Source organism: Struthio camelus, chromosome 5, assembly GCF_040807025.1.
Source record: "Struthio camelus isolate bStrCam1 chromosome 5, bStrCam1.hap1, whole genome shotgun sequence".
Classification (NCBI taxonomy): domain Eukaryota; kingdom Metazoa; phylum Chordata; class Aves; order Struthioniformes; family Struthionidae; genus Struthio; species Struthio camelus.
This window is the reverse complement of record NC_090946.1, coordinates 59,099,445-59,126,396: the sequence shown is the minus strand read 5'-3', so window position 1 is coordinate 59,126,396 and position 26,952 is coordinate 59,099,445. Positions and strand designations below refer to the sequence as shown.

At 46.8% G+C, this 26,952-nt stretch overlaps 2 protein-coding genes across 2 annotated transcripts; both read left to right on the top strand.

Moving 5' to 3' along the window:
- Positions 1-1,688: 1,688 nt before the first annotated feature.
- Positions 1,689-14,933, top strand: TMED8 (transmembrane p24 trafficking protein family member 8). The gene is made up of 6 exons (XM_068946665.1): positions 1,689-1,797; positions 3,112-3,190; positions 5,902-6,031; positions 7,006-7,147; positions 7,411-7,710; positions 8,719-14,933. The coding sequence occupies exons 1-6, from the start codon at positions 1,689-1,691 to the stop codon at positions 8,934-8,936; spliced, it is 978 nt and encodes a 325-aa protein (XP_068802766.1). The 3' UTR covers positions 8,937-14,933.
- Positions 13,086-26,610, top strand: LOC104144555 (uncharacterized). Its single transcript, XM_068944114.1, has 14 exons — positions 13,086-13,127; positions 16,751-17,010; positions 17,453-17,629; positions 18,856-18,961; positions 19,495-19,617; positions 20,209-20,428; positions 21,487-21,510; positions 22,360-22,482; positions 23,381-23,568; positions 24,340-24,539; positions 24,866-24,957; positions 25,276-25,330; positions 26,042-26,139; positions 26,278-26,610. Exons 1-14 carry the CDS (start codon positions 13,086-13,088, stop codon positions 26,490-26,492), a joined length of 1,923 nt encoding a protein of 640 aa, XP_068800215.1. The 3' UTR covers positions 26,493-26,610.
- The last annotated feature ends 342 nt before the right edge of the window (positions 26,611-26,952 follow it).

Sequence of the window (26,952 nt, the reverse complement as noted above, 5' to 3'; positions counted from 1 at the left end):
CTCTAATATCTTATACCACTATACTTCTCATTTTAGTAGAATTGCAGTATGTTGTACAAGAGCAGTGTGATTTAATGAAGAATCAAGTCTGTTGCATTTCAAACACTGAGGTTTTTTTGTGTCTCCTATTGGCATCCCCCCGTGAGGCAACAAAAGATCAAGTCACTCTCTGTCATCATGGTTCTAGTTAAACCTAAATGAGTATAAACATTACATATATACAAATATATTACATATGTTTCAAATGCGAGGTTTCTGAACCTTCAGGAAACTTTTGAAGACCATACTGTAACCCTGAACTTCAGTCCAGTTGGCATAACTATCTGCATGCATTAAAGACAAAATGAAGGTCTGAAAGGTCTACAGGAAAATTGCATGTTTATAAAATGGGGAAGTAGCATAAGATGGTGTTTGTGTTCAGCAGAGTATAAAACAAGGAAGTAATAATCAGTTGCCTTTCTGTTGCTTGGGATCTGTGGTTCAATTGTTGCAGGTTAGAGCTCACTGGTTTTTTTATAAATTCTACAGATTATATCAAAGAGGTCAGCAAGTGGAAAATTACTGAGAATAAAACCTGAGGGAGAACCTAAGAAAGCCACATGCATCCTGCTGAGCAATTTGGTGTGGCAAGAGGCGCATCATAGGCCAAAAAAAAAGACTAAATGCTTCTGATAGAGGGTGCTGGAGAGGAAGCCTGCAACGTCCAGACAGCTTAGCGTTCAGAACGGAAAGGACTCGTGAAGCATAGTCGTTTAGCTGAGGAAATCTGGCTGTCTAGTTTCAGGCTGACTCTCTGAGTAAACGATCTGCCTGGGGGGACAGGCTATGGTCTAGCTGTCCTGCAAGCAGAAGGGGTCAGAGCTGGGCTCCGGGGGGTGAGGAGGGAGCTGCCGGCTCCGCAGCCCGGCCGCACCTGCATGTGCCCGAAGTCCGTGACGCCCATGGCCGGCAGGTTGGAGCAGCCCACGAAGATGAGGCGGCGGCCGGTGATGCCGTTGTTCCTAAAGCACTCCTGGGCAGGGCAGGGCAGGAGAGGAAAGGCGGATGGCCCCGGGCGGCAGGTCGCCCTCGGCCGTTAACACCCTCTCCCTTCCCCCCGCATCAAGGGCCTCCGCTAAAGGAGGCGGTGAGGGTGCCCAGCCCCGGCTGGCAGCCCCGCACCTCGTACTGGGGGAAGCCCAGCTCCGCCACCCACTGCGCCACCTCCGCCGCGCTCCAGGCCAGGAAGGGGAGGGCGGGCCGCCGCTGCCTCGCCGCCGCCTCGGCCTCCCCCGGCCCCTCGGGCCCCGGGCTCGGCGCCCTCCGCGCCGGCCGCGCGGCCATGGTAACGCGTCTTTCCGGGCCGCGCGTCCCCATGGCGACCGCTGCTTCCGGGAGGTACCGCCGCTTTTCCCCTCCGCCGCATATTACAGGGAGACTTAGGATCCCGGAATCCGCCGCCCCTGCCGCAAAGCTGCCGCCGTCCCGCGCCCGTTGGCTTCGCGGAACTCATGCTCGAGCGGCTCGGTTGCCGAGGGGGAAGACTGAGGTGGCAGCGCCGAGGCACCGCCCTCGCCCGCCCGCCGCGGCTCGGCTCGGCTCTTCCCCTCCCTCCCGCCCGCCCGCCCGCCCGCTCACTCACTCGGGCGCTTCCGCCGGCGCCGGCCGCAGCCCTCCGGCCCCGCTCGGCTCTTCCCGCCGCGCCGCCCATGTCGGACGTGCTGGCCGCTGGCTCCCGCCTCGAGCCCCCGGCCACCGGGGCGCCGGGCGGCCCCGCGGCCCAGGGCAGCGAGCGGCGGCGGCCCCGGCCGCCCGCAGGTAGGGGGCTGGGGGAGGGCGGGGGGCCCGGCGGGGCGGCCCCGCGGAGGGCAGAGCGAGCAGGGCCTCTCGTGTGCTTGTGCGGCCTCGCCCGGGTCCCCGGAGGCTGTGCGGGTACCTAAAGTGTCCCCCATGGCCGCTGGTTGGGTTGAGCAACAAATGTGCCAAAGCCAATGTTTTCGTTTCGGGCCTTGTGCCCAGGAAGGATGCTGTAAGTTTGTCTTTCTCGGCCGTTTTCCTTTTCTTCTTGACGAGTCTTGTTTCTAGGGTCGCCTTTTGGTTATATGGGAAATGCAGTACCCCTTGCAAAGAACCAGTCAGTCCTTGGATAATGTTTACAAAATCACGTAGCTTGGCTACTAGGGGGAGAAGAAGCAGTCTGTGATGTCTAGGGGTACACAGCTACGTACGTCGCCTGCTCTTGTGTAAAACCTTACTGCCAGTGACTTACCGGGGTTTGTCAGCTAACCTGCGACTTTTGTGTTTGAGACTTGGGGAACAGTTCCCTGCCTTTGTTTCCTGTAGAAGAAAAGGCAAGGACCGAATGAGCTGTAGATAACAGGGTGTTTTCCTGCGTACAAGAGGCCCCTTCCAGTCAGGCGTAGGAATACTTTGGTTATTCGGTCTCTCTTGTGGACTGCAGGCCTGATTCTTTATGCTTGTGATCTGGAGATGTCTTCCAACTCTGAACTAGCTCTAAGAAACAGCTAGCAATTGTGATACGTATTTTTAGAGAGCTGTAAAATCTGGAACTTGTCAATGCCCAGTTCACTACCCTAATGCAATCAGACAGTGGGACTGCAGAGCTCATGTCGCAGTCATGTGGGGACAGAGTTTTCCCAGAGTTTGAGAGACTCAGAGGAGACTGGGAGCCTTCTTTAGACAGTCTTGTTAGCAGTGACCTATGAATTTCCATCCACTCAGTACACTGTGGGAGCCGATGCAGGACTGCTTTCTCCAGGGCTTTGTCAGCCCGGTTTTAAATGATGAAATTTGGCCTTGTTCTTTACTCCTGAAGCTGGGGTTGGTAGTTTCTGAATGAACCCTATTTCTGAGAGTGCTCACTCACTTGCTCTCTCTCTTTTTTTCTTTTGTGTATGTGTGTATTCACTTCTTACGGTCATTAGAGAAAACTGAAAATTTTTCTATCCTGCAAGGACGTAGCCTGTAACATGAAAAGCTGGTTGCCGCAGCTCGTGCTTCCACAGCCTCCTGACCTATTTTGAGTGCTGGCTATAGTTTGCCATCCTATCTGCATATTTTACAGACTAAAAGTTATTTCACCTTCTCTCCATGTATTCTCCTTATTGCTAGAAAATGAAGATTCAACCCAAAAGACAGAGCCTGCAGATCAGCCGGTTGATTCTTTGGAGTCCACTACTTTGCAGTGCAGGTAGGAAAATATTTTTGTGTATTGTGACCCGTGTGCATGACAGTCTATTTCACTCCTACCACCTCCAGTGACTGGCAGGTGCTTCAATCTGCGTGGAGAGAAAGGATTGGAGGCTGAACTATCTGCTTTCAGACAGTATATACTGGGATCAGTATAGAAGGAGCTGTTCTTCTAGGCTCGTGATTGTTTTAAAGGTTATAAAACAGTGACATGTAGCTCATGGCTCAGCTATTCAAACTACAGAATCATTTAGGTTGAAAGGAACCCTGAAAGGTTATATAGTCAAACCTCGATAAGAGCTAATAAATTTTCAGCAGGAAATGACTCTCTCCCTTCTGTCTGAATGATGCTTTAATAATTAAGTGTTCTCCCTGTGTATAGTCCCACGGGCAGCTGGGAGAGAAAGCACCTTTTGCTGTTTCCTTAACAATGTTTTTTTCCTTCACCCTGTGTTTTCCATGTCCCTGTTCTTCATTCTTTCCACAATTTTACTGATACACTACATTATCAAGTGTTTAGCTTGTTTTTTATCTGTTTGTTGGGCATGTGGTCTAGTTGTTAGACTGTTTACAGGCACTAACACTGTATGCAGTGGATTTTTCATTTACCACCATACACATGCTGTGCAGCATACAACTTCAGAAATGTGTGAGCTGAACAAGTGAGGCATTAGATTGCACCACTCAGTAAACCACAACCTTCTTAAAAAAGAAAATAGAAAACCTCTATTTAAACAGCAAATGAAGGTCATCTGGTCTTGATGCTAATGAAATTTTGCATCAGCCTCTTGACTCCAAACATATTTTCTTCTATTTCTCTTTACTATGTCCTCTAATATCCTTCAAAGACATGAATATAGACTGTGATTAAAAAGGGCCAAAGCAGATGCCAGATACTTGTGGTCGTTATCAGATAAATTTGTTTGTTAGATCTCCTTTGAAAGGAAGGGGAGTCATCCAAAAGGGGTGTATGAAGAGGAATCAGCTGACCTTTGTCTTTGTAAATCTTCTTATAAAGCTTGTACAGCTCTTCTTAATCTTTACGTGACGCTTGGGCTTCCATGATGTTTGGGGGGGGAAAAAAAAATCTCAAGCTTTCAGTCCCTGTGCTGATGGAGAATCTTTTGAGCAGATGTATACATGTTTGGTAGCAAGTGACCAAATAGGCTATCTAGGTGTGACCTTGCAACTGTCAAGATAAAGTGGTGGAAAATGATGATATAGAAGTCATAATTTGTTTTGGACTGCCAAAGAAACAGTTACAAATCACTGTGAGAGCTCTTCCTGTAGAAAACTGTCCTCTCCAAGTATCCCTTCTCTTCTTCTACCATCCATCTGCTGGCATTTTGAGTATCCTAGGATTCAGCTCGTTTGAGTTGTTCTTACAGACCTTCTGGTGTATCGTTCCATTTCCAGGAGAGGAAATTGCAGCATTGAGAAAATTTTGTAAAGTAAGAAATGGCTTTATTTCGGGATCCAACCTGCTCTCTCCATAGGAGTGCAGATATGGAAACGAAAGCCACGTTTGCCCTGTTCTGATCTCCTCCTTTACAGATACAACACAGAATGTGTCTGAATTCCAGTGTTTCTATTTCTTTTTTTTTCTTTTAATTATTTATTTTAAAACTATTCCACACTATATTCATAGCCTGCCCCTTTGACAATCAGAATATTTCTGATTCCTAAAAGCAGAAATTTCAGGAAATGTACGTATTTTCTGTAACTGCTGCATTCTTCTGCTTCTAATCTTTTGGACTTAGGCAACTGGCATTGGTTTTGTACTGGCATGAGGGGAGTGGTGTGCCTCTCAAAAATGAGACTGTTTCTAATCTTATTAAAGATTAGGTTACTTCTTAGGACAGTTTCACATAGTATGTAAGGGTATGACAGAGGAAACTTATGACATGCATTTAAATTTGTTTGGTGTAATAACTCTTTCCAGCCACAGACAACGTACGGCAGTTTTTTTAATAGTAATTTAGAAAAAATCTTCAACAGAGAATAAATGCCAAGAATATTTCCTTTCATTTTTTTTCCTGCTATGTAGCTTTATTTTTGTTCTAACTTCTCCATCTCCTCTTGTCACAGTGCAGTGGTTGGACTTCTTCACTGTTATTGTGCTGCCATTGTACAATTTATGGCTTGCTTGTTCATACAGCATGTTGAATATGGTAGAGATGGGCCTGGGTGTTCTCGATATCCCTTGAGTTTGTCAGGGAAGACATGATGGGCCCCTTGAATACAAGCCATTTTCAGGATAGCTTTCAAAACTGTTTTGAATTCTTTCACTGATCCAGCTGACCTATGATGAGATATGTAGATGTCATCTAGTGGCTGGCATAGAAGAAGTTGTCTCTTCTTCAGCAGAAAAATTACTATTGATTTCTGCACTTAGTATAGTGTTAACAAGCTAGCATGCTGTGAGGGGAGTGCCATGAATTACTGCTCTCTAAAGGACGATAAATAGGGAATGCGCTCACTGGCTTTGCTCCCTCTGGCTAGTATGGAAGAAAGATGGAGCTGGAGATGAGGGCAGAACTGGAGTGAAAAGGAGCCTTTATTCCAGGTGGTGGATGCTGGTTATAGGAAGCTTGTTTCCCTCAGTGCATTTGAATTCTAATCCTGGAGTGGAGGGGTTTCTGTCATGGCTGTGGTCTGCCACTTGTGCCCTGGGTTTAAGTACTGAATTGAAATGCTCTCTTCTTCTGAGAGGTCGCAGATTGGGTCGCTTGTGAGTGTGGGTGCTGCGCAGGATTTGAAGGAAGAAGATGACACTTTGGAGGACCAGGAAGTAGATGAATTAGAGGACAAGCTGCCTGACCAAATCCATTCCCCCAAAGAGGTAGGTTGGGTCTTTTTATGACAAAAAGCAAAGGAAGAGACATGGCAACATTTCTTCTGTCCGACTGCTAGGCTTATGGCTGTGGGACTGAGGCTTCAAGGGCTGTGTTGAGACGGAAGTAATATTAATGTAGATTTGGTTATATTTCTTCTGTATATTAGCAGGAGGAAAGAGTTGTCAGTCTGCCTTGTAAAATCCCTCTTGTATCTTGGGCTAGTCTTTGCTCCCTCACTGTTTTACTTCCTGCCTCTTGTCTGGGACTTCTGGGAATTCCCTTCTAGTAGATTTATCGAAGAAGGAGCTGAAGGGACTCAGCTATATGTGTGTGTGTTTGTATATATACATCTGTGTGTGTGTGTTTGTATATATACATCTGTGTGTGTGTATTTTTGTGAGCAGCCAATTTGTTTGCATTACAAATACCGTCAGGAAAACCTGTGCAAATCGCACCTGACTCAGGAGCTGTGTGTCTGCATATATGAGTAGAGTTGTCCCTGCTGAACCAGATGAGCATTTAACTAGGACACAGCAAATGTCAGTGCAATTGTGGCTGCAGTCTAGATGCAGACAGAGCTGAAGGGCTGTCCCTGGAGAGAGAGCGTTTTGGGAATGCTTTCTGAGAGTAGTCAGCTAAATTTGGAGGGCTGTTGCTTTGTCAAGTGATGACGATTAACTTTGAGGCAGATACCCAGATGTGCCTGTCTAGAGAGACTGCTCCCTGGGGAGGGCAAGGTGTGTGTAGCAAGTGACATCAGTGCAGCATTTGACTTCAGAGTTCACGGCCTTAGTGTTATGGGGGAAATAATGCAGAGACAAGCATCAGAGCCACCCAATTCTTTTGTGTCTGTAACAGAAGCTTCTGCAGGGTCTGACTTGGCTTCAGAAAAATGCCTGGATTACTCACCAGTTGTTTAAATCCAGTTGAGGACTCTTACTATGATGGTCTTTGACAGCTGTGTATGTGCCTTGTGCAGGAAGCTGTTGTTCGGATGACCAAGTACCATATACCTCAAGGAGCAGGGGATATAGTCATGATTCAGTCGGATCACACAGGTGCTGTGGATATTCTTTCAGCTGAGCTGGAGACTGCAGATCTCCTGGGAGAGCAGAGGAAAGGTGAGGCCTGAAAGGGTGAATGACTCTGGGGCTGGTTTTGAAGTGTCAGCGCCTGCCCTAAGCAGAGAAGAGCAGCAGGCACTACTGACTCCTGCTGGAAGCGTGGGCTTATGGCTAGCAAGTGGGAAAACTTCCCATCCAGCGTTTCTGAGAGTAGGCTCCAAAATGCAAGAGCCTTATCAGGAACAGCTTCACTGTTTTCAGATAACAGTTTGCCAGTAGTGAAAAATAAGATAAGCTGATGGTCTTGTCCCTGCCCTCAGCTCAGCCTCCCCCTCTGGCTCCACCCACGACTTGGACCGCTGGGAAGATGAAGGAATTCAAAGCCAAGATGGGAAAGGAGAAGAACGGCCGGATGGTGGTGAAGCGAGGCGAGGTGATGACAGTCCGTGTGCCAACCCATCCTGATGGGAAACGTGTCTGCTGGGAGTTTGCTACAGATGACTATGACATTGGATTTGGAGTCTATTTTGACTGGACTACAGTTACTAGCACTGCCATTACTGTGCAGGTCAGCGAATCCAGTGATGAGGAGGATGAGGAGGAGGAGGAGGAAATTGAAGGTACTGATGCAGAGCTTATACGGGTTAACTTGTGGAGCTTGTTGCCTCGCTACTAAGAGCATCTGTCAGATGCTGTAATTTCCGTCTACTTTGTTTACTCAGCCCATTTGTTATCTCTGCAGCCTTTTGGGTTCTTGGTCACACTGTGATGAGAAAGCATTTAGCATTTCCTGCTTCAGCGTATGTCAAAGGCTGTCCTCCAAGAGCATTCTTAAAATTGAATGAACGGGGAAAAATAAAGCAGATGTCATTTGTTCAGCTTCTAACTGAGAACATTAGAGTCAGATTTTTAACTCAAGTTTTTTTTTCTCAGCTTATCAGACTGAGAAGTTCTTTTTGGAGGGGGAGTGGGAGATGGAAAGGTTTTTTTTTTTTTTCCTGTGTCCATTCTCCCCACTCCCCAGTATGTCAGGAGCTCCTGCTGACTGCATTTGGGAGGGTTGCTCCTTGTGCCACTATACCTGGAAAACACTGAGCAGTATTCTGTCTTCTGTGGCTTCAGTGTATGTGCAACCGGAGCAGCTGGGGGTCTGATGACTGAAACAAATCTTTCAGGGACCTGTTCTCTTTGAGGAATCCCCATGGAGAAGTAAATTGAGGACACACAGAAACAGTGAGGTTATTGCTAAGACCCTTCCCAGCTTTCTTTTGCCCCAAGTCAGGATCACTGGACGACTCTTGAGGAGAACTTGTTACGGTGTATGTAAAAGTAGTCAGGTGTCTAAAAGGTATCAGCAGGGAGAGGAGGCCAAGCAGGTGGGTGGTCACTGTCCCCCCACCCTGTTTGCATATTCCCAAAAGAACTGGTTTTCAATGTGTTCTTTGTCACAGTAAGGAAAGCTGGACTTTGCGGGCAGAGGTCAGGGCAGGCGTTACATGTAATGCTATCGTAGTCAGCTTTTCTTATAGCTGCATGCCTGTGGTGTATTCTAGGCTTGATCATTTTCTGAACTGTCTGGTGGCTTAACTGGCTCTGGCCTGTTTGTTTGTCTCTTCTCTCCTATTCAGGACTTGCCCCTGTTGGTGATGTGGAAAGGGGCTCCAAAAGCTATCTGCGGAACCGCTATGGGGAGATCATGCCTGTGTATCGGAGAGACAGCCATCGGGAGGTGCAGGCAGGCAGCCACGACTACCCAGGCGAGGGCATCTACCTCCTCAAATTCGATAACTCCTACTCTCTCCTCCGCAATAAGACTCTGTTCTTTCACATCTATTACACTAGCTGAAGGAATGGAGCGGGCAGGGACGGCAGGCAGGTAGTGGTGAGCGTAGCACGCTGCCATCCAGCCCTGGTACTTCCTAACGGGCACTGCTGTGTTACAGAGTCAAGGCACAATTCTGCCAGCTCTTCTTCAGATACAGACTGGCTTTCCCCTCCCCCCCCCCCCACCCTACTTCCCAGCTGACCCAGTGAAGAAGATAGTTGTGACTGCCTGATTGTCCACTGGCAGCTGTTCTTTTGGTAAAACCTCAGGAGGCCTGGTCTGTGCAGGCGTCGGGCTCGGATGTTTTGTCACGTTCAGTAAATGTCTGGAGGCCAGGTTCAGGTGGTTGTAGCTTCTTTCCGTTGCACTGGTACGAAATGAAGTCAAAACACTTCTTGATTTGTTACTGTTTTGTAAATAACTTTTCAGATTCTTCTGCTGCATCTGTGTCGCTAGAGGGCGGCTGTCGGTCAGAATGAGGCAACGTGACTGGCTGGTCACTGAACCACTGATAATGTGTCTCATCACTTAGCACCACTACATGTCACCACCAGCCAGTGCTTCCTTCCTTCCCTTACTTGTGTAGGGATGCAGTGTGGTCAGTGACAGCCTCTGTTGCAGTGGCCAGGTCATGCTAATACAGCCAGGCCCCAAACTGTGCAGTAACCATGTCTTTATACAGAGTGTGTAGTGGTGGGGTATACCTAGGAGTCAATAGGAAAATCTTCCTATGGATTGGGAATTGGGTATTACATCTATTGATTACAGGGTTATGTAGGTGATTAAAACTCCAGTGACCACCAAGAGTTTTCTCTGTAATCCAGATGTGAAGTGGAAGAAGAGACTTACTGCTGTGCTGAATAAATGCAAAAACAGCGAGCAGATTGGTTTACAACCAGTAAACATACAGTAGATGCTTCTTAGCAGCAGCATGTTGGTTCACTGGTATTGCTGCCAGCTGGGTAATATAGTATGTAGTAAGGAAAATGCTCCCTAGGGAAGTGTAGCTTGTCAGCTGCTATTGCTGTTACAAGGTATTGTTACAAAAGAACACCTGCTCAGAAGCTCAGAAGGTGTGGGATTTAATCAATGTTTTCTATAGGCTAGAATCAGCAAGGCCATTGCTAACCCTGACCATGTGCTAAAGGACAGAGTTCCTTGGTGTGTTTTAATGGTGTGTAGCAATGGCATTAGTGATCACTTTCTGCTCAAGTGTTGAACAAGGATTAACTTAATCTTTCAGAGATGAATTTTAAGTCACGTTTATCTGTAACTCACTGTAGTTCTCTTTTATTTTAATACTTTTAACTTAATCGTTCTCTCTTTAAGAATACTGTTTTACATTTTGATAGCTCTTTGCAGAGATACAAAATGGCTCTTTGCACGGTGATTCTAGTAGAGTTCTAAGTTCTATTTTTAAATCCTCCAGGTAATGCCCCTCCACTTGGTCTGCTCCCTCAGTTGAGAGGGAATGAGGGACAAAATGACTTTTGGGTAGATAAAACCAAAGACTTCACTCTCCTAGGAGGGTTGCATGTTTCCTATTCAGGCTATATTTTAATGCTCTGCAATTTGCCTTGTAGTAAGATTCTTCTTTTAACTTCCTCTGCTCATGTATTCACTGCCCCAAAGCACTTAGTAGTAGGTAAAAAAGACGAGAGGGAGAAAGAGAGAGAGTAAAGCAGTCCAAGCTAGTCTTCCTCAGCAGGAAGAGTGGAAATGCAAAGGACACTGGCTGGAGCACTGACTTTCTGGGTGAGTAGGCAGGGACCAGAGTTGGTCATGATAAGGAGCAGGGTAGTTGCTACTCTGGACCCTGAGATGGGGGAGAAAACAAAGGGAAAGAGGGAGTGAAGTAACTCAGCTAGGATGAACTGCAAAGCTGCCTTATTCAAGAAGGGGCAACTGTGGGAGAACCCACAGGGAGGTAGAACAGTAGGGCTTGGTGTCTGAGTAGGACACTCTACCATTTAGCAACCAAGTCAGGACTATTTGTTTCTTTAAGCCCCTCTTGGGGGAGACGAAGGACCGACCAAATCTGTAGCCTTTGTACAGCCTTTGAATCAGGCCTGAGCAACTTGGGTAAGGCTCTCCCCCTTTTTCATCCTTTGGCTGTCAGGTTCCTAGGCACTAAACAGAAAGGCCCTTCAGTCTGTTTCTGACTGAAATGTCAGAACTTCCCCACTCACTAACTGCCTTTGGTCCTTTGCTATATGCTCTGGAGGGCCCTGCATGCGCTTCCTAGTTAACATACGATGCCTTTTCTGGCACCCAGTCCACTTTCTAATTTAGGTTTTATTTATGACAAAGGGAATTTTGACCTGTATATACATCAGATATTCTAGAATTATTGATCCTCAATTGCACAGCTTATTGCAGGCTAGTGAGTTATTGCCAGTAAAAGCTTTCTGTTGTATTGTGTCTCCCTATTGCCAATTTGCAACTCCTTTCCCCGCCCTCGTGCATCATAAACTGTCTTTTGTTCATATCAAAGTTCAAAATACACTTTGTGTTGTAACAAGCTGATAAAGCCTGTCTCACAATTAATTTTGGTTACTCATTGAAACAAATAGTATGTACCTGTTATCAAACTCTAAGTGGCTTTAGCTAAGTTGCCCTATAGATTGTAATCCTACTGCTCAGTTCTAGCTCTATGAAGTGTGGACCAACCTTTTTATGAGGCTCAGCTCACTTGTTCAGATCTGTCCCCTTCTCCCTAGTCCTTTTGACTAAAGCCAAATAGTAGCACTGAATATAGTATGTCATCCCAATCAGATGTACGTGCTTGTCCTGAAACTGTGCCCATAGATATGGCTGCTGCAGTGGAACAAGAAGAGTTTGAAGTGTGTTATTTCACTGCTTATGCTTCCCAGAAGTATCTGATATGTCTTATAAACACAAAATAATTTTAGGCATAGAATACTTCATCTGCAGGAAACAGAAGCTTCACATTTGTACGGGATAATTCTTGTTTTTGTTTACTTTGTAATTTCCATGTTACATGAACATTCTGTTTCTCCATTGTTTAAATATCTCTCATTACCCAAGTGACAACTCCTCTCTGGAAGGATATATAGTGTTTATTCATCTTCTGATAAATCCAATAGCGTGGCTGTACAGCTTTGGTGATTAACAGCAGCCGTTTCCATTCAAAATCAAAGACAGTTGGTTCAAAGTAGTAATCTGCCTGCTTCTCATGTATCTTTTTTTTCTGCCTTCTGTGTCTCTCAGACTTGTATCTAATCCTGCTATTTGGCCAAAACAGTGTTGGAAACTCTTCTTATTTTAATTGGAGAACTGCAAAACTAGACTTTTGGGCTACATGGACAAATGAACTAAGGATGGAAATCAGTTCTCTAAAAAGGAAAATTCATTATTTGTTTCTATGGACGGAAGATAGGTTTTTAGAATGTTTTTTTTTTCTCCCTGTAAATTGTGTCTGGAAAAAAAAAAAGCTCAATCAGGGAAGATTTTGCATTTTGCAGAGTGTTTTTGTTTGCTTGTTTTTTAATTTGAGTTTGCTTTCATGAAAGCATAATTTTTTCCATTTTGTTTTGAACATAACTAAAGTCTAGGAATAAAAGTTGTATATTCAACCCAGAGACATAGGACAAGCCTGCAGTGCAGGACTTGCATAAAAATCAGGTTGTATAATTGTTTGTTTACAATAATGGAAACTGTATAACAATCTAGGCATTTTTAATATCAAAAACGTCATAAGCTACCCACTGTTTTCTCTTTTTTACTCTATAGGTATAGTGTAGCAGCAGAAGTTTAAATTGTGTGTTTCACTGAGGATTGAGAGCTAAAATTTCTTAAATCAGATTCCATTTATATAGATTTAATTTACTCTCAAACTCTTTGGAGGCTTATAATATGGACTTGTTTGAAAGGTTATTGGTGTCATATTTAGGCTAGTGGCAAATGAATGCTTGAGCCCCGTTTAATCTTCATTATTCGTAACAAGTCTTTAAAATGTACAGATAAAATAAAATACATGTTTAGATCTAAGGGCAGAAAGAGCTTAGTTGTCTGACTTCAGGTGCTAAGAAGAGAGTTGAGTTACTATGCAACTTAGTCTGAAAGATAGCCCTGCTCCTTTCTTTTTGCTATGTGCACTTACCTCTTTGAAAATGTGTGTGTGCGTGTAACCTTCATTCATGGCCTGCAATGGGTCAGTTACACAAACCAGGTATTGTGGTGCTGGACCTGGTAAGGTGGGTTAGAGATAGAGGGGAGCTTTGTCACATGGCTAGCTGCTGAAAGCAGTACCTACTCTTCTGGGGAATAAGGGTAGAGAAGGAATCCCTAAATTAGTTCATTTTTATCCCCACTGTTTATATTCTTCCTTCTTGTCTCACAACCCTTACGAAAGTCACTCTACAGAGGATTTATCACAAGGTGCCTTAGGAACAAGGAGCATGTCTGAAACAAGAGCCATAGATGTCATTAATCTAAGGTATTTTTTCTCATTTCTCTGCCCTGTTTGGGTAGAGGGGAGGCACTTCCTAAGGTCAGGTAAGGAGAACCCCTATAGGTTGTTTCTGGAGATTAAAGCTGTTCGGTAGACTGCCTTGTTGCTGAAAGATGAGTAGCAGAATCGAGTGTTTGAGTCTGCTGGTACCATGGGATATTTGCCTTTGAAAATTATATGCTGATGTCAGGTATTGGGGAACACCAGAGGACTACTCATTTCGATACGCTTTTGCCAAGCCTGAGGACCAGTGGAACACTAGCTAAACATATTTAGCATTTCTTGTGGCCATTCATCCTTTCCCCTAACAGGAGTGTCTGAATTCAGCATTGTGGGCAGTGTGTGCTTATGTGTTGTGAGACTGAATGAAAGACCAAAGCAACAAAGAATTTTTGATGTCAATGTGGAAGAAAAATGACTGTTTCTCCTTTTTTCAGATCTGGGAGAATATTGGATGTATTTATTAAGATCGTGTAGATCTAGTGGAACATCTGAATTGGTAGAATGGAAAACTGAGAACTGATCTTGTTCAAAACATTGTCCAATTAGACTGTGAAAGAAGCCAGGAGTTTAGCAGGAATCAAAATGATGGGGTCACTTATTTAGATAAGTGGATTTGCAATTAATACTAAATAAAGTTTAAAAGGTACATAAAACTTCAGAGTTCAAACACATCTTGTTAGGACGAGAACTTCCTATGTGTGACATTTGCCGCTGAAGAGTCTCTGGTACCTTACTCTGAAACACCTGATGCTGGCAGCAGTTGAAGACAGAACATCAGACTAGGTGGATGGTGAATCTGACTCCCCAAGGCAGTTCTGCATTCTGTTCTGAATTTTACACCTTTCTCTCAAGTGCATCATCTCAAGAAATGTATCCTTTATCAAGCAGGGAGAGGAAGGCTTTTGACTCTTGAATGAGTGCTGCCTAGCTTGAGCCCATCCATACTGATGAGTCAAGTCCCTTGGGCAAGAAGCTGGATGCCAACCATTTAGCTTAGAGCTAAGGAGGCTTTGCCAGGTAATGACCTTGAAGTTTAGTAGCTATTTTTGAAAACTTTAAACAGCTGGAGATGGTCTCCCAGCAATCTCCAGGATGCCCTCATGACTGCCTGCTCTCTTCAGAGTGAAGCAATCTGCCCTCAACTCAGTGCTCCAAACTGCTAGCATAATCTTTCAGTGGTAAGCGTCTTGTAGCTAGTCATGCCTTTTGGAGACGTATTTTCTTGTGAACTGCGATGGTTGTCTGTCAGTCACTATGTGAAGTGAATATTTTTGATGTCCTGTAATTTCAAATTTGAGTTCTCTGTGTCATCCTACTGCTTTTCATATCCTTCCAAGATACGAGTTTTAAACGGAGAAGAGGATGTTTTAACGAAATGTAGCACCGAATGTCTTGCTGAATGGCACCATATGAAGACTATTTATAGTGTGCTTGCGTTCCTTCTAGACTTGGTTTGTATTGTTTGTTTGATGTGTTGTGGCTGATTTGTAATAGTGTATTGGAACCTATTCTGTTTAAATAAACTTTTCACTATGCAACCGGGTTCTTTATCTTCTGTTAAAGCAAGTGTGTGTTTTCATATGGAAAAACTGAACTACAGACTTCCTAAGAAAACAAGAACCAAATTAAACTTATTTTTATGAGCAAAGAAGAGGTTAAGTATTTAAAAAGGTGCATTGCAGAGTTCTGGACATTCTAATTGCTGACGGACGGGAAAATGCTCTTACTGGCCTGGAGCGCAGAAGCAGGGCATCGTTCCAGGAACGCTTGGTCAGCTAGTGGTTCTGGTTTCAGCCAAGCAATTTTTTGGTCTGTTAAAACGACTTGCTAGGGTTTTTTTTTTTTTTTAATTCTTCGCATTCTTTACAAGCGTTAGGAATGTTTGAAGAATTGGAGAGGAATGAGCAAGTTGCCAAGGTCTTGCTTGTACGTGGCACAGTGGAGTTACGTGGCCTCTCCCTCTGGTGCTTGATATTGGCCCTTTTCACTTCCATTTGGAGCGGTTCTTCTACAGCTAACTATTCTGTTACTTCAGCTTTGGATTTAAAGGATTAAAAACATCTCTTCATTTATTAGATACTGCTCTTCAGTTATTAGATACTGATCAACTTATGTAGAGAAAGTGTTTGCCTTTCATAATTTCCTCATAGCTGCTCGCCCATGGGCATTATCTTGCTGTGAATAAAACTTCATTTAAATAGCTTGAAGGAAGAGCATTCAGGGGGGTCACCTGCTGGACAAAATGAGAATTAATACCTGCAGCTTTAACTGTCTGTTCTTCTTTGTACTGTTTGGAAACTCAGTAGGACAAGTGCTGAAAATGTTCACCTGGCTCCGTTCGCTTGTCCTCTGTTTGCTTGGTGCATTTCTACAACGTAACTGATGAACAGGAGCATTCATACAGAGGTGAATCAAAGGGACAGATGATCCTGCCATGTTAAATAAATTCACTCTCTTAAGAGAATGGACACAAAATGACTCTACAGCTATTTGATTACTATTAACTTGCTATGAATCCCTGTATGCTGTCTTGGTTCAGACATATGCCCAAGAGGAAAATTAAATGACCTTGGGGAGAAATATGGCAGTGATGTGAAATCTTATCAGGTTAATTTCCCCCCATTTTTGTAATTTTTGCATTTGACTGCGGCAGAAATGTCTTCCTGATGTTTGCCCTGATCACATGCTGTTTAGCAGCCCCCTTGCAGCAGGCTTTGTTGGCCGTGCTCTGGAAGTGACTCCCCCTTTTCAGTTACACGGAGAGCACATCCTGCTAAAGTCCTGCCGTTGTCTTCGGTGTCCTTTGATTAGCAGCAGTCCACTTTTAAAGTTAGTCACTGTTACACGGATGGTACTGGATACACAGTAGCAAAGCATTGGCTGATTTTTGCATATGGTACTCTACCATCCTCATGTCTTCTCTCAGTGGGAGTCCTCATTGCTGAATAAGATGGCAGGTTCCATACCTGCTCCTTTTTACGTGAGAAAGAAATGTGCACAGATAATGTTCTTCAGGAATCAGAGAAAATGAATTATCCCTGCCCAAAAAGGGATGTGTGGCTTGGGCCTGAAAAGTGAATACAATTTGGTATGTGAGGCAGGGACGTGGCCTGGCAGAGGTTGGCCAGAGCACAGGTTGCTCCGCTCTCCTGATCTTCCCCTCGCCAGCAGGAGTAGCATCTCCGCAGTTGCAGCCCGCTCCCTTGATTGTACATCTAAAGAAGTGCAGGAAAAGCAGCATAAGAAAAGCACCGCTTCACCCGCTTGTTCCCATGGCAGGGAAACGCGCCCGAGCCGGGGGGGAGCCATGCGGCGCGGCTGAACCGGCCTGGGCCCTCCTGACCGCGGGGGCCGGCAGCGGCCCGTGCTGCCGGGCTACGCTTCGAGGAAGAACCAGAAGCAGCCCGGGGGGCGGCTCGGCGCCGGCGGCCTTAAGAGCGTCGCGGTGCTCCCGCCCACCTGCCCGCCCGCCCCCATGCTGCCCGCCCGCGCCCGCTCCCCTCGCCGCCGGGGCCGCCCGCTGCCGGCACCGCTGGTGCGGGGCGGCGCCGCCCGGCACGGCGGCCTCGCCTTCTACGTGCTCTGGGCGCTGCGGGAGCCGCCGCGGCAGCTCGGCAGGTGCGGCCCGGCCCGGCCGGGCTGCGCTGCCCCACAGCGGCGCGGGGCGTGCGCCGCGCCCGGCCGCCCCAGCCCTCCCCGGGCCGCGGGAGCCCCTTGCCCCCGGCAGCCCCTCCTCGGGGCAGCCCTGCCCGGGGCGGCGGGGCGAGGGGCAGCTGCTGCCTGCCACCGGTGCCGCTCTGGGGCTGGCGGAGGAGAGCCAGCGCGCGGGTCCTCGTGGTGCTGCCCCCGGCTTGGTGGCCTGGCACGTGCCTTGCCCGCAGACTCAAGCCGATACCCCCTTCCTAGCCTACCAGTTATTTTCTTCATCGTATCCCTATTTAGTCCACTCTTTAAATGCGATGCAGTCTTTTCATGCTTCCCTGATGCAAAAACCTTTCCAGGCTTTTTCACTTTTTTTTTTGCTCTATTATTTTCTATGAGTTTTTTGGTCCTCTTCCAGCCAATCCAGCAAGATGGGTTACCAGACTTGGTTGCCTCTACCGTTGCCAAAACAGCTGGTGGTTTTTGGAGTCGGAGACTGGAGCTGTTACTCCCAGGACACGAGGGTCGCTGTGGATGTGCTGGTAGCACCAGACATCAAACCACAAAGGATTGGCTGGCTGGAGCCTGCCCAGAGGTACCTGCTCAAATCTGGTGCTTTTGTGGCGTTGGCACTTCAGCAGGGGGTTCTTGGAAAATGTTGTGTGCTGTAATCTTCTGTGGTTTTGATGCTGTCTTCCTAAAGCTGCTCAAATCTGTTAGTCCATCCACCCCTAACATGGTGAGTCTGCCCTAATTTTTCTTCTTACCGCTCAGAAGGGAAAAATGGCCAGTAGGGCTTTGGTGAGATCTGAGTGATGGGTGCTTTACTGACAAGTTCTCTCTAGCATGTGCTATGGCTGGTTAGGAAGCAAGTGCCTTGTTTCATGAGAGACTACGTGCTTGAATGTTGTCAGACACTGTTGGTGGATGTGGATGGGGCAGAAGTTTGTGCCTGTTTAGCAGTGGGGCAGAAGGTGTGATGGGTGTCCTTGAGTGCTATAAGGGGCAGTAGAAATGGGCCTGCAGGCTTCCTCTCAGGACGAGCTAGTTAATCTGGGATCCAGGGATAGATAAGATGACAGGCACAGGAGATGAGGGGCCATGTTATGCTCCAGTGATCCCCTTGTCCTCAGAGATTGCTAATGTGGTTACAGGAAGCTTCTCCTACAGCAAAGGTGGAAACAGGTGGAGTCTAGCAATTGCCAGTGTAAAGCATCCAGTTTTGTGGATGATGAAATGATTTTTGCAGGCAGAGCTGGTCTTGGAAGAGGCGGACCTGAGAAACATACCGACTTCCTCCTTTTCCTTTCCCTTCTGGGCTTTACGCAGAGACCAGAGACAGCCTATGGGATTGTGGGGAGGGTAAGTGTAGCAGGACCCTGGGACATAACCAAATGCTACACGTGCACTGTTTACATTAAAACTATCAAGGATCCTGTGGAAAAATCTGTTTAGAATAAGAAAAAATTACTTAACTGTGTAGCGTGACCTTTAGCTGGATAAGAGAGAGTACAGAACATTTTTCCTTTCCCTTTTATAGTGTGTTACAGCTCTCCAGACCAGCTTTTCTCTCAAAAAGCATAGGTAATGGAGTGAAAGAATCAGATATGGTTCCTAGTTTGTTCTGTTTCATGTGATTATATTTATGCACATAAATGCATGTTATTTTCTATAGCCTCTTACGATGTTTTCAACTTCCTTTCAGCCGCTTTGAGAGCGGGATCTTTTTTGGCTTTGAGGTGTTCCCAGCTAGTGTGGGGGCAGGAATTCTTCCCTTGTCAGTGTCAGCTGTGGGCTGAAAATGCATGATCTCCTCTGCAGGTCTCTAGTGTGGGAAGGTAACTGGAGGACAGACATTTTCATGGCCTCATTGAAAGAGATGGACAAAGGCAACTCTGTGAAGCTTGTCCTGACTGTCAACGGGCAGGTAAAAGAACTGATATCCTCCTCTCTTGCTGTTCCTGTTCTTGTTCCCGGATCGCTTCTGCTTTGTCAGTTCTGAGCTGTAAAGCTTCTGATCCCATACATTTCTTTCTCTTCTCTTTTTCTGCTTTAAGGCAGAGCCACCTCACACAGATCTTCTAATGCATATCTGTGCTGAACCTAAACACTCTTTGATGTTTCAGTCCTACTCCCTAAACACAGCTTTGCCAAAACACCTTGTTTTTTGCAGGAGGCATGCAGTGGAGAGTGTTTCAATTCCAATTCCGTTCTCTCCTGGGTTTGAGATACCTGAACAGTTGTTTTACCACGTGCAGTAGCCCTTGGATTTAGTATCTTTCAGTGTCTGACTTTGATTTTCTGTGTAAAATATTCTGTTGGTGCTGGACACTTAGGCGATTGCTTTGCGGGGGATCTGCCCCTAGCAATACATCCTTTTGCTCACCCTTTGCAGGACAGAGGCCAGTATGCTTGCACGTCCTTTTATTCTTATACTGCCTGTCACTGTTTCTGCCACAGCTGCTCAGAGGAATCTCCAGCAGTACGCCCACCCACCCGTTTCTCGTCCCGGAGACTATTCAGTCACCAGTGCTCCCAGCAGATGATGTGCCCCTCAATCAGGAGCTGGAGGACCCTACTATGGTATGTGTATATTGGATCCTTTCTCTCATTATTTCACCCCACCCTACTTTTAGCTGCTCAGTTTAGATCTAGCAGAAGCTTCTGGTACCATTCTCTTAGTGGAGACATGGTTAAGCGGATTTTGGAGTCAAAGATTCATTTGTGCTAAAGAGATTGGTTAATTGTATCCTCTACTGAAATGCCTTTGGAAGGGTTGAATTTAACAGCCCTTTAGGGGAACATCGATCAACCTGGTTACTCCTAACACAGATGGCCCTTATGCCTTTGCAGATTGCCTTCACACTAGCTGTGCACATTGCAGACAGACGTCTGAAAGCAGACCACTGACTGGGCACATAGCAGTGGGTAGTTACATTGTTTGGCATATGCTTGGCAGCTGGTGTTGTTGGCAAGCTGGCCCTTAACAGAAATGCAAGCCTGAAACAGTCGCCATGTGAAACTAATCTCCATCCCAGTAACAAACTCACAGTAGCCTCAGGTCACTTTTCTGTTTGTCATCAAAACTCTTGGGGGACAGGCGGTTTCTTCAGTTTTGAGTTATAGGAAATGGCTCTTTTTTCAGAGGTGATTTGACTGGGACTCTTGTCATAGGTTAAAAATCAGAGCTCAGAGAAGACTGTTAGAGTTTCCAGGCCTGGGGGGAAGGACTTCCCTGCACCACTGAGAAAACCAGTGGTACCCTGTGCCCTGAAGCCACCACCTGGCAATACGGAACCCAGTGAGTCCTGGAGGAGGAGTCCTGCCCAGCTTAGGAACCCTAGGAAGGTTTTATTTGAACCTAGAGCATCTGAGAGAGAACTGGATGAAGAAGGTAACTCTGGCAGCTTCCAGGTGTCTTTTACAGGTCTTGCCTGTATGATTTGTTGATGCTGCTGGGCAATGACCTCCCAGTATGTTTCTCTGTAAACCTCCCAGCCAAGACGGTCTTGTCTGTCCCTTGCAAAGTACTGAGAATTGCCCCTTAGATAAACTGCTCGAGGAATTTTTGCCTGTTAGGGAAATGCCAGAAATGAATCATGGGATCCTCTTAGTGCCAACACTCTGCGCCATAACGTGATAGGCCGTAACTCTTCATATGAGTCTAAGTGCTTTATAAATAAAAGCAAGTATCATTAGCCTTGTTTTACAAAAGAGTAAACTAAAGCACAGGAAAGTTACCTACAATGACCTTCTGTACCTCTCCATTACTCTGTTCATTCCCCTACTAATCGCGTGCCAGTTGGTTCATAGAAAACATTGGTTACCACTAAAGTACAGAAAATGCAAAAAGGAATATATACGTGTGTATGTATATACACACACACACATAAGAAAATGTAATTAATGTAACTGTGCTGACTTTTCAGTAGTCAGAAGATAGCTGTCCAGAGGGCTGGAAGCAAAACCTTTAGCTTCTGTAGCGTGTATTCCAAGTCAGCCCCAGGGCGTGACCAAGTTTGTGTGCAAATGCTTGACAACAGTTCAGTGAAACAGTGAACAGTGAACAGTTCAGTTTCAGCCCTATGAAATGGCTTATTGGACCTTGGCCCACTTCTTAGAAAGACAAATGTATCTCCATCATACAGTTGCTTCTCCAGTAGGCAGTGGGAGGGGGAGAAATGAGCTATCTATCATCAGAGAGGTAAAAGGCAATAGTGACAGCATGATGACAGTCTGAGGAAGCATGCCCTCTTCTTACGTTCTGTGCCTCTTCTGGTGAGGCTTTCTTCAGGCTTCTCAGTCTGGCACCCTATTTGTTGCCATGAGGTAGCTTTGTGCTAGGGGTTGGTGAAAAGCTAAAAGGCTCTTAAACCATGGAGCTGCGCGCTTTCCAGAATGTGTCTGTTGGCTGCTTTCTTTACAGGGCTATATCTATGTTTTCCTCTGCAGATTTGGCGGTGGAGGAGTTGCAAGGTGAGGATCTGGTGTCTAGACCCTGGTTTGTCTTCTCAGCCACTCGGTGATGCCATTCCCTTTAATGTCACAGGCCTCTTATGCTTGATCCTTTATCTTCTCAGTGATCAAGAACAGCAATTAGGTTGTGTATAGTGTCCTGCCCACACAATTGCCCTCAGTGTATGTACTTCCAGCGCTGTCAGGCTCTCCAGTAGGCTTATGTAGCCCCTCTGAATCTCAGCCACACCTCCAGGTGCATGGTCCTCTAAGGGGAAGAGTAAAATATGGGGCAGTCTTTTCTAGCTTGCTCACCCAACTGGGAGGTGAAAGGAGGAGGAAGAGAGCAGTAGGAGGAGTGTCTCTGGAAGAAACTCCAGGCTTCTGATTGCTGTGTCTCAGGCACTGACAAGCTGTTACTTGCTAGCCCTCCCATATGCTCTCAAAGGTAGGAGTAATGCAGGGGGATATCACAACGAGGATATCTCTTCCAGGATGGTTAATCAGTGGGATCCAAGCCTGCCCCCACTTGCCCCTCTCTGAGGTGGCAGCCTGTATATGTCGTACAGCCAGCCAGCCCCTCTCTGAGGTGGCAGCCTGTATATGTCGTACAGCCAGCCACACTCCTCTCTGCTGGCTCCCTATGTCAGTGATGATTTTGGCAGTACTGCAATTATTCCCCCAAACCTACAGTAAAACTTCCTTAGGGAGCCCTGGCCTCTTGCCACCCCAGAGTGAAGGGACCTGGGGCCTTTGCCTTCCCATTACTCCCCTCTGAGCTCTCAGCCACCTTGTTCTCCTCTGCCGTGAAGGGAGCTGGAGGTGTTTCTTCTGCCTGTGCTCACAGCCCTGTGCTCTGCCCTTCCCCAGGCAGTCCCAGCCCACGATGGTGCCATGCCATGTGCCTCAGTGATCCAGGAACAGCTGTTCTGATCGGTGGAGAAGGTGTCAATCAGCAGTCTTGCAAGGATGTGCTCTGGAAAATGGAAATCGGTGGGGAGTTTGGAGATGACTAAGGCAGTGGGGCACAGGACACGGGGATAACTTGTACTGGCAGGAAGGAGTCCTCAAGGACTCTCCTGTGCAAGGAGAGGGGATAACAAAGGGGTTGCTCCTCCTAGCATGATCAATTCTGGGCAGTAGCTGGTGGTGACATCACTCCAGGCAGGTCCCTTGCGTGTTGGGGATGGGAGTCTGCTGTGGGTCCTGCAGTTTCTTCATGCTGCTTGGCTGTGGTGCTGTGCATCTGACCAAGCATTTGCTAGTATGACTGTGTGCCCTGCTCCCTCAGCTGGGGCAGGGGCTGGATGGATTTGTTTTTGTTGCGAGTCAGTCAGTGGAACGCGCATCCCTTATCAACTTTCAGGTACCAGTTTTCTTTACCAGACTCATCCTCTCTTGTCCTTTCCTTTTTTACATTTCTGCTCTTTATTGATGTTCCTGGTCCTTGGGCATCCACAGGTGCTACCCTGGGCTCAGCTGACAGTGTGGGGTGCTGTGTGAGGCTGTTGGGCTGTATATGCGAAAGCCCTCTAGGAGCTAAGTTAGAGGTCTGGGGAAGAGCTGGTTGATTTTTAAGGGGCAGAAGTAATAACACAGTTCGCAGTCTGTGTGTGATGACAGAGAAGTGTGAGGTACAGTTCCAGTGCCTTGCAGCTTTCTGCACCTCACTGATGATCTCTTTCACTTTACTATCCCCTAGCCAGTTAGCAGCTCCCTTTACTCCTCACGCAAAAACACTGCTGTGTGAGTCCTCTCCAACCCCGAATTGCAGGAGAAGTGGTGATGAAGGCAGCAAGATTTTGAGTAAAGACTTTGACATATGCTGCTAATCTAGAGAAACTGAGAGGATCTTTGGGCTCCCTCACCATCTGTCTGGTGTTGCTCCCAGACAGTGATTTCTGGTTTCCAGTGGATCTCCAACTACGAGATACCATGCCATCGTGCTTGCGTGGTCACACTGCTACCTATGACCCAGACACCAAGCGTATCTACATCTTTGGGGGCGTAAAGGAGGACGAAGATTACAGCAGCATCTACATCCTGGACACGGTCACTTGGAAATGGTTCCTTGTAGCTGTAAGTATTGCAGCTTTTCTAAGATAAAAGCACAGAAAGGGTGACAGGTCCTGCCTCACTCTCAGGGAACAGTTAAGTTTCCAGGGAATGTGGATGTGAATGGATGTGTCCTTGTCTTTACTCCAGCAGTCTTGGTCCACCGTTGCTGCAGGTTGCCTCAGGTGCATGGCCTTCTTATATCTGTCAGAGCCAACTCTGTTGAAAGGCCACAAAGCTTGGTGGTAACCAGATGCTGTGCCTAGAATGAATGGAGCAAACTGGAAAAATGGTTGCTATAGGGTGCTGTGTCTGACAACAGCAGTGGGTGGGAAATAGTGTTGAGAGCTGCACTGGACGTTGAGGTAAAGCACTGGTGGCCTCAAACCAGGGGGCTGCTGTGAGCACAACAGATCTCTAAGCTCTTTAGTTTGCCTCTCTAATCCTTTCAGAGGACCCTGTCAGCTAGGGATTATCCATCTCTTTCCTGTGAAGTACAAGATGGCTTTTACAGAATAACCCTGGGATGAGTTCTGTCTGTTCTCTGCCTTGTTCTGAGCCAACTGGGATAGCAGTTTGACTCCCTGCTCTGGGCAGAGCATTGCGGTGCCGCAGAGTGTGCAAAGGACATATTGTCTGCCTGCATTGCAGAGATCTGCCTGGGCAGGGCAGCCAATGAAGCCAAAATCGAGACTTGCTGAACTCACTGCACGAGGTGGGCCCCTGTCCTGTGGGCCATGCAGCAATTAATGCACTTCTCTTTCTCGTAACAAACGTGTGTTGTGCTTTTCCCAGGCTAAGGGGAGAATGCCAATGCTAGCCTACCACAGTGCAACCATCTACCGCAAGGAGCTCTTTGTTTTTGGGGGGGCTTTCCCCAAAATGGCATCACTCGCTGTTGGACCCTGCAGCAATGTGCTCTATGTCTTCAATCCAGAGTATGAAATTTGGTACCAGCCCATCTTAGAAGGGGAGAAGCCTCTTCCTAGACTCGGGTGAGAGTGCTCTTGTTCCAGCCCTCAAAGATAAGGCAGGAAACCTCTTCCCACCTTTCCTTCTGCCCCAGTGCAGTTTCCTAAATATTAAGTGATTGTTCTCCACAGTCTGCTCCTTAAGATAAGATGTGACTCTTAGTGCTTCCAGTCAAGAAATCTTAGTGGGATTATATCATGGGGCTGCAAGGGCTGGGGATAGAGGCAGGTGTAAACTGAAACTATTGTAGTTCATTAGCAGAAACTAAACTGATATGAACAAAGGTGAAAAATTCAGTTCTGGAAAGCTTCTGAAGATGTTTTGCTTGCTTGCTTTCTTCTCTGCCCAGGCATTCAGCTACTCTACTGAGGAACAAGCTGCTGATTTTTGGGGGTCAGAGGACTTCTGTCTACCTCAGTGACATGCACATCTTGGATTTGGGTAAGAAAGTCTGTGCCAGGTGGCTGCCTTGAGAAGGTCCATTCTAAGGTGGGGACTGAGGAATGAGGCATGCAGGATGGGAAGGCAGCAATAATGTTGTAAAAGACCATGACTAGATGGAAAGCTATGGTGTAAAGAAACCCTTTCTGGAGAAAGTGGGGAGGGAATGGGACCTTGCTTTTTTGGAAGAAGCTGAATAACAGAAAAGGCAGGCTGCAGATGTGACAAAGTATGGAAGTCTTTGCCTAGTAATAAGGTTGCAAAATGCTGCTAGGAGTGCTTCTTGGACATTTCATTTGCCTTTTCCCCTGCTATCAGGTTTCATGGAGTACACACCAGTCCCTTTCCTCGCAGGACAACCTTCTGCACGTTGGTAAGATACTGTTGCAGGCCCAGGAGCTCTCTTCTTCCTTTATCATTTCTCTATGAAGCCATGTTTTAAAGGTGCCTGTGATCCAGACCCACTGGCAAATCTCTGCTCCACTAGCCCACATGCAGTGGGTGGCCCCTCTCTTGTGGGACTAAAAGTTCCTGTGCTGTAGCTGGTTGGTGCTTATAAGGTCTGAGGGGGTTACGGACCCCTTAGGATCCCTGGAAATCTGCTTCTCAGACTAGGGGAAGTTATCCGCTGTGTGCTAGTGGATTATATCACCTGTTTTTTGCTCTTCACAGTGCCTGGAGTATAACAGATCCACAGAGAGGAAGAATCTCTTGAATACGCTATCCCCAAAGGGAGGCTGTTGCTCACTAGAAAGTACAAGTAACCTAAATCAGACCAAAGCTCACCTAGCTTGCTGTCTCACTACGTGGAGCAAAGCACAGAAGTTGTGATAGCTCCTTCTGAGGTAGTGGGGTGCTTTTTGTGTCTGATTAAGACCTGACCTACACAGAGAAGCAAACAGCCCTTTCAGGATTGCTTAGGAAGTCAGGGCAGAGGAGGAGGAGAGCCTAACTTCCATTCTGCAGCTCGAGCCCCCAGCCTGCTGCTGAAATCTGCCTGCCTTTGTCCATCACTGCTTGAGGAGGTTGAGGCAACTCCAGCAGGTTTTGCTGTAGTCACCATTAGCCTTTGTTTTGGTCCTAGTTTCCACGCTGCTATGGCTGTGTCAGATCAGAAGGTTCTGATCAGTGGAGGCTGCAATGCCAAGGGAGCCCTGCAGGATACCTTTGTTTTTCACCTAGGTGAGTGACTCTCCCTTCTAATTTGCATAGCTGAAGGTGGCTGTTGGGCCACAGTGGCATTTCTGAACATCTTGGCTGGTCCATTTGGTTCATTCCTTGCATGGAGGATGGAGTACTGATAGCCACTTTCTACTTCAGACACTCTTGCATGGAGCACAGTGATCAACCATGACCTCTGCTCTGTGCCCCGAGCTGGCCACACATTGCTTGACTTGACTCCTGCCCACCTGACAGACGTGGACAAGGAGAACAAAGATGAGCATAACCTGCATACAGTGTTGGTCTTTGGGGGCTCCAACTGTGCTGGGACCTTCTACAACAGCACAGTCAAGATCCAGCTGGACCTAGAGTAAAGCACAGGACTGAGAACAAGTCTGAAACAGCAAAGGCTCTTTGCCAAGGTAAATTCAAACAGGGATGGCAATAAATTAATCCAAGCAACCTGGCAGTCCAAGTTTCTATTTCTAGGTGAACACCATCCTTGGCATAAGAGGCCGTTGGTTTGTAATACCTTTATGAATACTGTCGGTATTGCCCTTTTAGGGCTGCTGGATATACAGCATCGGACTGGCAGAAATTCCCTCCCACATCCCTGGCTTGGTACCTGGACTTGGATGCCAAAACAACAGTGGCGGAGCCTGCACAGGATCATGGACAGTCACAGGCTTTTGGTTTCCCTTCTTGCCCTATAGGTTTCTGGGCTGGCATCCCAGGGTTCTCTCAGCTGTGAAGGTGACTCAGGTGTTTGGTTTTATCTGAGATGAGTGGAATGGGATTTGTTTGCTGTCACTTGGGAGTTCCTCACAGTGAAAG

What these genes read in the sequence shown, in the direction of transcription:
- LOC104144555 (XM_068944114.1), top strand. Translation starts at nt 13,086, where the DNA reads ATGGGTCAGTTACACAAACCAGGTATTGTGGTGCTGGACCTG. An exon ending in GCTCTGGAAAATGGAAATCG is followed by an intron (nt 22,483 to 23,380) that starts GTGGGGAGTTTG and finishes TGTTGCTCCCAG; the next exon opens with ACAGTGATTTCTGGTTTCCA. An exon ending in GGACAACCTTCTGCACGTTG is followed by an intron (nt 25,331 to 26,041) that starts GTAAGATACTGT and finishes TTTTGGTCCTAG; the next exon opens with TTTCCACGCTGCTATGGCTG.
- TMED8 (XM_068946665.1), top strand. Translation starts at nt 1,689, where the DNA reads ATGTCGGACGTGCTGGCCGCTGGCTCCCGCCTCGAGCCCCCGGCCACC. An exon ending in GCGGCCCCGGCCGCCCGCAG is followed by an intron (nt 1,798 to 3,111) that starts GTAGGGGGCTGG and finishes CCTTATTGCTAG; the next exon opens with AAAATGAAGATTCAACCCAA. An exon ending in AAATCCATTCCCCCAAAGAG is followed by an intron (nt 6,032 to 7,005) that starts GTAGGTTGGGTC and finishes TGCCTTGTGCAG; the next exon opens with GAAGCTGTTGTTCGGATGAC.